We start from the raw sequence: 9954 nt of genomic DNA on the forward strand, positions 1-9954 counted from the left end.
GTCATCTCAGCAGAAAGGAGGACTTTTGTGCTGTCTTTCAGCCACTGCCTGGCTCTGCCCTCTCTTGCTGCCTCCCTTGCAGTCTCTTTTCAGCAGACACCACTGTCCTTCTGCAGGAGGCACAAGTCAGTCACTGCAACTTCCGAGCATGTGCATAGAGACTTAGAATAGCTCTGTGAAGCAGAGGAACACCCCTGCTTTAGTTCAGTTAAGTTCACCCCTGCTTGGGACCAAGCTGAGCACACTGTGGATTGGAGGCAAGGTGGAGAAGAATGAGAGGAAGACATGCAGACAGACTCCATGCCCAGAGCCACTTACCTCTATCGTGGGATCATACTCATCAACGAAATGGTTCTGAATGAGCTGTATCGTCAAAGCACTCTTCCCAACACCACCAGCTCCCACCACCACCAGCTTATACTCAGTCATCTTCCAGCCGACCCCAGCTCAGGACTTCCAGGAGCACCCACCTACAAGAAGATAAACAGTATTAGGAGAGGGGGCCCCCCTGCAGCAGGGCTGAGCAATCAGCCCCCCTTTCTGCTGGGAAAGGCAGAAATCTGCAAAGGACAGCCTCATTCCTCGGATATTGAGCGTTCCTGGTATCTCTTGTGCATCCCAGGAGCACCTAAATGCTGTGAGGTCTGGCATCTGGCATGCTGTAACACAGAGACACCTAATTGTACAAGGGGATACCGCCTCTAAGGTTTTAATGGTCTTCTAAATTGCTTGCCTTCAGTAGGGATTGAAGATGGGACAAAGTAAACCCAATCCTCTGCTATGGTTGGCAGAGCCACCCCTCAGCTCCTTGGGGTGAAAACCATCAAATGACCATCAGGGATACAAAGTGTTTTTAATGTAGCTTTATGGAATTACCTTCCTAGTCTCTCATCTCAAGTTTGCAGACATACCACCACCCTGGCCAGCGTGGCTTGGAAATGGGGAGATGGTGGGATGGTCCCCATGCCCCAGGGGTCAAAGGCTTTCTTACCTTCTTCCCACCCAGCACATTTAACTATCCTGGGAATCTAGCCAGAGAAAATTGCCCTTATTTCAGCCTGTGACCCCATACTGCACCCCCAGGATCCACTGTCTTTCTTTTGCTTTTATGGTCCAATGCTCTGGGGTCTCAAACATTGAGACAGCCTCACCTAAACCCATGAAACTTGGTCTAAAAAGTACAGCATGGAACTGCAACAGCCAGAGCTATTTAACCTAATACTCTCTGCTAGTAATAAAAGTTAATTTTAAAAGGGTGAAATAATCCATCAGAATTAATACAAAACCATGTTTATGCTGTGATACGCTGCAATCCTTCAGCCTGACTGGATGCAAACTTCACATATTCCCCAAGCACACCTCAAAAGGTAAGGAAGTGTTCCAATAAGAAATCAGGCTGTGTAAATCAAAAGCTAACCCTACACTAACCAATTTAAGAGGTCTGGTTTTCCAGAAGTGAAAACCAGACTAACCAATCAGAGACAAATCAGCACTGTTTCTGATTTGTCTTATCTCAAGCTGGTCATCCAGAATCATTGTATAGATTTGAAAGCCTTGGCCAACATGATTTGGATGTCAACGTCCACGGGGGCAGGGAAGAGTTCCAGCACCCCCACTGTTAGCTCCATGTCTTCATCCGCTGTGTCAAAACCTCAAACCACAAGGCAGTTTTGAGGTGGTGGCACATCCACACCCCCTGTCCTCCAGCTAACAATGCCTCCAGACACAGTGGCCATCTCAGGAGGGAGGAGGGAGCAGAAGAGGCACCCCTGCTCCCAGGAGATGAAGCTGGCATGTCCCACAGGGAAGGAAGAGATGCTATCATAAAAGGTACTAACTGGGAATGATGATTAGGGTCAGGATAGGCAAACCAGCTTTTGCAGCACTGTGTGCTTGCCACGGCCCCTCAGCAGGAGAAAATTCACCCCACTCCCACACCTCATCCCCTGAATTTCTTCTCCATCTCCACCAAGAGGAACAAACTTTAACTCAGGAAGACCCCCTCATTGGACTGCAACCCCTGCCCACTGCCAGTCACCTCAGGATCAGACACTCGTCCACAGCCACTACCTGTGAGCTCTGGGGACATCTCCCAGACAGCAGGTAGCGCGAAGACCGGCTCATGGTTCCCCCAGCCCATCACCACCCAACGCAGCCTGCAACACCACTGCCCAGCGATTAGACTCCCGCCACTCCCCCCCCCCCGGGAATGGAAAACACCCCCCCCCGGGAATGGTAAATCACTCCATCCTCCTCCCTGGGCTCACCAGCCCAGCTCCTGAAACCATGGAAGCCGGTACAAAGTGTGCCAGCAAAGGCCACTCTAGACCCAGCCTGCATCTGATGCGTTTGCTAACACCGCAAAGATCTAATGGAAACGAGGCCAGAACTTTGTGCCTCAATCCCCACCAGACTGCAACCTTAAACCACTCAGACAGTTCAATCACCCACTCAAGCTGGGAGCAGTCAGACACAACCGCCTCTTGTCAAAGACCTTTTCTGAGCTGCTGTCTCGGTAGCAGGAAGGCAAACAAAGCTCATGCCCTTCTCTCAGCATCCAGAGTCCTGAAGAAGGGCAAAGGAGGGTGTGTAAAAGGGCAACCAGAGCAAAAACCACAATGTCCTTTGGCTACTGTGCCATTCTTCACTGCTGGAAAAGCTGAAGGTTGTTAAACACTCTGGAAAAGTGACACTGTGGAGGAAATGAGGTGAAAATAATGTGATACCCGAAGTCCATACCTGAAAGTGCCACTGCTTCCCAGAAAAGTCTGATGTGCGTCTGTTCTGGCGCCCAAGGGAGAGCAGCAGTTTGAAAGCAAGGCTACAGGAGACAATCTGTGATCACACTGAGTGTGCACATTGCTCTGCTCCATTAATGCATATATCTTCACATATATGAACTTCTCACATACACTACTTCCCAGGAATAAGAGAAATCAGCACCACAGGCTTCTTGTCTCTCAGGAAGACACAACTGCCATGAGGGACTGTGACAGGCTGAAATGGGGACTGAGGAGCAAACACTGACTGACCGTCTCCACCAAACACTGCTGGCCAGGAGAGGATCGCTCTTGAAGCAGAACAGCTTCACAGATGAACACAAAAGGGTCTCTGCAACCAGCTCCCATCTTTCATACAGAACAGGGAGATCTGCAACCCCCAGCAAAACACAGAGAGGCTGCAAATAAAGGCCTGCAGCGGCTACAATGGACCTTGCTCTGCATCTGATGCTGATGATGAAGTAGCTGCCATGATGATGCTCAAGTGGAACTGCACAACAACCCAGGCCTATGAGACTTGCTAAGGCAGTGAGAAAAGCCTAATCTCAATATGGGGAAGAGAAGACATGAGTCCTTGAGGACAGGGTCCTCCCTCGAGACCACCGCAGCGGAAGGCACTGCTTGGCCTATCCCTTCAGAAGACCGCCAGCCCACACAGCCACACCAGGCTCCTGGTCCGCACTGCAGCAGGATGTGGGGGCCGAGGTGGTTATACACAGCAGCTTAAGGGTCTTCCCCAGCTCAGGACTGCAGCTGAAGCTGCTGCACCTTGGCCAACTCTTCACCACTCCACATGCCATCCTCTCCCCAGCAATGGCAGAAGGGATTCTGCAGCTTGCCGAGGACGGTGAAGTCCAGCCCACCTGACTGTTTCATACCACTGCTGCAAACATGTCCTAATATAGAGCGAGAGTGTGGGGAATGATGGACAGCTCTGGGCGTGAGAGCTGCCTGAATTAATGTGTGCTAAAAATCAGTGTTCAGGCAAGCTTGCTCCCTTTCCCAAAGGATCCATGCTGCAGGCTCTTCACAGGGAATGTGCAGACCCAAGTGCTCATCAGAGCACACGCAAATGCCCCAGGAGAGGGAACCTGGCCAAACCTGCAGGGAAAGCAGGGATTTCCACATGGCCGTTTGTTACAGACTTAGGCAGCTGCTCTTATCCCTAAATTGACCTTACCAACACCACCTCATAGCTCCGCATCACACTCTGCTCCCGAACATGAGAAGAACAAGGCTGCCCATTGACATATGCACAGGTTTTGATGCTTCACGAACATCACCACCACCACTTGAGCTAGTTCAAGAAACAGCCATTCCAAAGTCAGTGTTTCTGGCTCTCCTAAAAAACAGAGGCAGAGGAGAGAGTGGAGCTCCTGCCTGAGAGGTGGCAACAGACATTCCAAGTTTTCATGCTCAGGCTGGAGACCCACCAGACAGGGGTTTACAGCCTGTTGGCTGTTGTGAAAGCTTCTCCTGATATGAGGATTTCCAAGGAGGATAAACACAAGCTTCTATTTCTTAGCAGCTAATGCAGAGCCCAGACAGAACTGACCATAAACTAACAGAGGGAAACACGAAAGCACAGCCTCCCAGTCCCACACACTGCAGAAACAGCACTTCTTCCATCCTCTGCAGGCTCTTCAAGATCTGAAACTCTGACACAGGTTGCCATCTGGCATCTTCCCTGCCTATCCAGATTTGTCATTTTTGCAGTACTCAACTGTTGCACTCCCAAAAGCTGTGCAGGGCTGTCCAACAAATCGCTGAGCAAGATAGGGAGGAGGAGAGCCGTTCAGGAGCACTGCTGGGAAAGACGAGGGCTGGGATCCGTGTACCAAGCCAACAGCCCCAGCGTGGAGCCAGAGCTGCCGCTGCTGCTGTACTTCCTGACCTCATGGATCTCCTCCTGTAGTGAGAGGGCTCCTGGCTCCCATTCAAAGCTGTCTAGGAAAGCCTTGCCGAGTGCTTCCGCCTGGCAGCAGCAGCTGCTCCCAGCCCAGCAGTCAGAGCCACACAGCTCCAGCAAGCAAGAAACATCCGCCAGCCTCACAAAAGAAGCCAAGAGAGCAAGCACCCGGCCCTGGTGGGCATCAGCATCCTGCCTTTGTCTCGCAGGGAGGGGATGAAGGTGTAGGGGAGGGCAGAAGGCACATCTCCTTACCTTCTCCCCTGCCCATGTGTGCTGGGCAGCTTGGAGGCTTTGTCCACAGAAGCAAGGACTGAAATGCTTGGCACAAGCTTTTGCAGGCCTAAGACCTAAACCAGGTGTAGGCATCAAGGTTACAAGGGCTACCAAGGACCCAGCTGTCCTGCAAAGAACAACCTGATGTTCTTCATGGTCCCTATTCTCCAGCACAGAGCTTCCTCTGCAGGGGGAAAGGTGATTTTGGGGACCTGGCTGCAAAGCCTCCAGAAACTCACTCAGCAGAAGCAGGGGTGAAGAACTCCAGTATGTCCCATCACACCACCACAGTTTCAGGAAAATCTGAGGTGCCAAGTGAAAAGGATTTGCAGTGGGTTTCCAATGCATTCAACATGAAGGAGGCTCTGACGCCCTTCCAACAGGATCACCAAGGGAGCTTTCTGTGTCCTCCCTTTCCTCCCATCACCTTGTTTCTCCATCAGGATGGACATCAAGCCAACTGTACAAGCCAAGAGACATATTTTTGTGCAGCAGTGTTGTACTGAGGCCAGCCACAACAATTTCACAACTGTTCATTGAACAGTTGTGAAATGGGAATCTCTGCATTTAAAGGCATCAGAAGTCAGTTTCACCTCTGCAAATCTCCGAGCACATCTCAGACTGGGCACCCTTTCCTCCAAAAGCCCTGTGGACAGGAACCAAGAAGCCCTTAGACCATAAATGCTGCTATGTTTGATTTTATTTCCCTTCAGCAGAGATGCCCAGCAGGCAGAAGTGGTCTGCAGTCCTCTAGAACAACCCTCATCTCAGCCTTTACCACGCGTGCAAGTCAGGAATCCAGCAAGTCCAGGCTCCTGCATTTGCTCATGTACCAAAACTATCCCCAACATCACAAGATACAGCCTCTGAAGGAACCTCTCCAGCAGAATGAAATGCCACCTTTCATTTTCACTCAAGGATCAAAGTGATGATGTTCTCCATGGCCTGCCCAGCCTGAAAGAAATTAGGGAAATGAGCTTGGCAAGCTGATGCTCTGTTATGAATCGCAGCCTATCCAATGCTTCATTTTAATCTACTTGTTGCTTTTTAAATATACAAGTGGGCTGCAAATGCAACCCAATATGCTTGTTGTTGGCTTGCTGGCTGCGTACCCCCAAATTCAGACAATGCAGCCCACAGATGAAAAAAGAAAGATGTGATAGAAGTTGAAAATGGTGGCCCCGCTTTGGAGAAAAGACTTGGAGATAATAAATGTCTTCTATTAGGGGAAAAAAAGAAAAAAGCCTAAGAGGAACAGAACGGCTTCTTCCACATCCTGCGAGCTCTTCAAGATCTGAAGGAAGAGGCAGCTTATCCTAAGAAACTGAGTACAAAAATATTGCTCCAGAGGAGAAAAAAAAAGAGCTAAGGAATGACATCACGTAGGAGGCTCAAAACACAGGCATACATTCAAGGCGAGGCCTGGGAGGAAGAACAGCAGAAAGCTGTGGGCAGGTTTAAGGCACAGACAGGTCTGGAAGAGAAGGATTGCCTCTCCACAGCAGCCATAAACATGTCCCAGCAGCAAGGTGCAAGCCATGGCTTTGCAGAATGCAGAAGGTCTTGAACAGGCACAGACGGGTCCTTGCACCAGGCCCAGCCCTTGCACAGTTTCCAGCTGAAGCACCTCTGGCAACACAACCCCTCTGCCAGAGACTACCCAGCCACAAAGGGTTTGTGAAGTCCCTGCTCATCTTCCTGCTCCACAAGAGATGGAACAAGACAGTACCATCCTCACCAAAGTTGCTGCCCATTTTCTTGTCCCTGGTTCCTACTTCAGCTGCAGGTCCCTCTACACTGTCCTTGCTTTCCTCTCCAATAACAAATATTCTTAGTAAAGTTCTTTGTTGCCAGCTTACTCTAACAAGAACAACTGGTAGGGAGCTATGCCTAAACCACCCAAAACAGCAACCAACCTACACAAGTCAGGAACACAAACAAACCAGCTACCCAAGAGCTCTCCCTCTGGATGAAGTAATTGCCCCCCCAGTCAATACAGGCCACCAAAATTACTATACTCCAAAGAAAGATTAGGAGGCCCCTTACCTCAGGAGCTTATAAACCAGGATTGCTCATTGCCTAAGTCTCCAGCATCATGAACACAGCATGGGGAACAGCACACCATCAGGAAACTCTGGCATGTGCTGAGATGTGCTTGCGAATCGCAGTGGGATCTTCACCTCCCACCATCACCATTCCACCCTTCTCCCTGAAAGCAAGAAGCCCATCCCACCACAGTCTCTGCAGAAGAACCAATCTTCCAAGCTAACTTCCAAAGAGAAAGCATGCTGCTCTGCAGGTTACCTGTGTCAGTCCACAGAAAAGTCTGAAGGAAACAGGCAGGCAAATGGTATGTGCCACCCCACTGCTGAACACAGACCCTTAAAAAAGTCACGAGCAGATGGGAGAGAGCACCTGGGCCAGCACCCAAGTAAACTAGCTGAAAACACCAGGTCTCTGCACCTTTGAAGAAGCTATTTTTAAATCATGCCCATCTATTACTTAAGTGCTGTTTGAGATTCCAGATGAGCAGAAGTGGCCTGCATAAGGGAAGAGGAGGCTGCGGTTTTGCCTAAAAGCCTGGTAAAGGTGGATGCATGGTGGCATGAACACACCACAGAGCAGGCTGGGACAACAGGGGACGATTAAATAAAAACTGAGCTCTTATCTTGCAGTCAGGACGTAGGACCTAGTGTTGACTCTGCCAACGCATGTGGGAACACGGTGTGGGGGAGGAAAAGCTCTCGCTGCCGACATGCAGAAGACTGCAAACTGCCAGGGCTCCTCCGCTTTCATCTCCTCTCCATCTTCCCAGGGCTGGGAAGGTGGTTCATAGGCTGGGCTGGCAGCTCTCCACCTCACCCTGGAAAAGAGACCTCTCCCAGGCCTCCCAGCCCACTTCAGAGAAACAAATAAAGAACATACTCTGCGCAACGCAGAGGCCAAGGCAGAGCTCAAGAGGCAGCTTTTAACCTTCCTTCACATTAACGTGCCGTCTATAAACGTAAAGCCAGCATGATGTACCTTGAGCACATGAAGAGATGGACAGATACGCAGGAAATTTTAAAACAAGACCCACATTACAGATGATACTAACTGTAACCACTAAAATGTGTGGTAGGTAACGATGAACCCAGGCTCTGAGCAATCTCTTGATTTGCTAGACTCAGTACCAAATTGTATTGATTTTCCCACAAAATATAAGGCACAATGAAGCAGAAACTTGGACCAGACAAGGACATAGCACCAGTGTAAGTGGATCTCTATAATTACAGCTATTAACAGGGACAGAGAACATCAGGCTTTGGGGTAAGTGCTGCCCAGTAATGGGGTAGGATTACAAGAGATGCTGTCTTCAGGCTGGTTTCCTAAGGTACATGATTATCTTCTACCTGGTCCTTTCGGTGAAAGGAGCAGCCACAGGCAAGCTGCCAGTGAAAGGTACAGCCTCTCCCGGGACCCACCAGTCCCACCATCATGCTACAGCATGTCACAGACCCCTGGCTCTCTGCTACAACAGCATAAGAAGGGACAAATTTAGATCTCAACACTGAGCTGCAAGAGACAGAGCACCCAGTGCTAGAGCTGGTGGCCATGCATGATCAGAAATACCATCCTCCTCCTTGTACAGATAGGCAGGGGGATGCAGACAAGACAAGACAAGACAAGGGACTGGCCCAAAGTCATCAATGGGCTGTAAAGCTGCGAACTAAACTCAGGCAACGTGACTTCCCACCCAGGGTCTTCACATGAGACAAAGCTCTCAGTAGAAGTTTCGGATGAGAAAGCCATTGGTCTCCTGCTGGGTCTTTGTGTTGGGCTGTCAGAGCTGGCAGCTCCACCCCAACCCAGCTTCTCTGGGCAGAGACAGTTGGGGGGACAAGGCACATCAAGTGGGAAAGCACAGAGTGCTGTAAGAGGCACCCTGCTCTCCAACTATGCTAATGAAATCACAACTGGGTTGTAGGCACAGGCAGCTGGCAGAGAGACAGACGATGCTCCGATGCACAGATACACAATGTGAGATGCAGGTAGGGCTGGTATACAGTGAGTGGCCTTGTGTACCATTTAGAAAAGGGCCAGTCCCAACCTGAGAACTACCAATAAGTATCAGGCAAAAAAAACATACCCCATAATCAAGAAATGCATTGCCCATATGAGATTTCCATTCTCCTTTCCCTCCCCATCCTTCCCTGTCCATCCAAAACAACAGCTGACAGGGAGATGTTACAAAGCTGGTTTCAGGAAATTCATCCAAGCCATTTTCACTGAGAAGAATTTGCAATGGAAATCGGTTTGGCTGTTCAGCTTCCTGCTTGCCTTAAATCCTGACACATATATATTTTTACAGCAAATAAATGGATAAGGAAACAGGGTGTCTGCAGCTGGAAAGTTCAAAGAATTGTTTTGATAATGCTTTTAGATTTTGAATTTTTTTTCTTTTAGTATTTAATTGATAAGGGACTTTTCAAAAGGCCAAGTTTTGGACCCAATAATATTACATGAATATTGGTAAGCTCTAGTCTCCAGAAATAAAATGGTTCACACAGCACATGCCCTATTGTACTACAGCTCCTGCAGCAAAAAGGTCCTGACAGCCAGCCAGAGGCATTTGGATTGGGTGGAAAGAAATGGAATCTGTTGGCCAGCAGCAGAAAAGCAGACAAATTAGTTTGGGGCAGCAGGAGCCCAGTCTGCATAGGCCCATACAGCACTCACCCTCTGGATGACTAACCGGCCCCACAGAGAAATTAGGGTCCTCTTGTCTGGGGATGGCTCAAGTCCCCCTAGAAGGAAAAGAAACACAGAGGAAGAGTGAGAAGGATCCCTCTCTGTGGGTACAGCCAGCCCTGGGTGGGTTGGACTCAGACAGATGTATGTTAGGGTACCCTTTCTTTAGTACCCAGTTTGGCTCCCCAGCTTCCCTGGACAGAACCTAGGATCTTGTACGGAAGGGGAAAAGGAGAGTCAACCCCCATCCATCCTCTT

General features: G+C 49.6%; 1 protein-coding gene across 1 annotated transcript in view; it reads right to left on the reverse strand.

Moving 5' to 3' along the window:
* HRAS (Harvey rat sarcoma viral oncogene homolog) overlaps positions 1-9753 on the reverse strand; it is a 19640-nt gene extending 9887 nt beyond the window's left edge. Inside the window, exons 1-2 of the mRNA XM_010023684.1 lie at positions 9685-9753; positions 319-470 (exon numbers count right to left, since the gene is read on the reverse strand). Of these exons, the coding sequence (XP_010021986.1) occupies positions 319-429 (111 nt within the window). The 5' untranslated portion in view covers positions 430-470; positions 9685-9753. The remainder of the gene's footprint in view (positions 1-318; positions 471-9684) is intronic.
* Positions 9754-9954: the final 201 nt, after the last annotated feature.

Source organism: Nestor notabilis, unplaced genomic scaffold (genome assembly GCF_000696875.1).
Source record: "Nestor notabilis isolate BGI_N333 unplaced genomic scaffold, ASM69687v1 scaffold19641, whole genome shotgun sequence".
NCBI lineage: Eukaryota > Metazoa > Chordata > Aves > Psittaciformes > Psittacidae > Nestor > Nestor notabilis.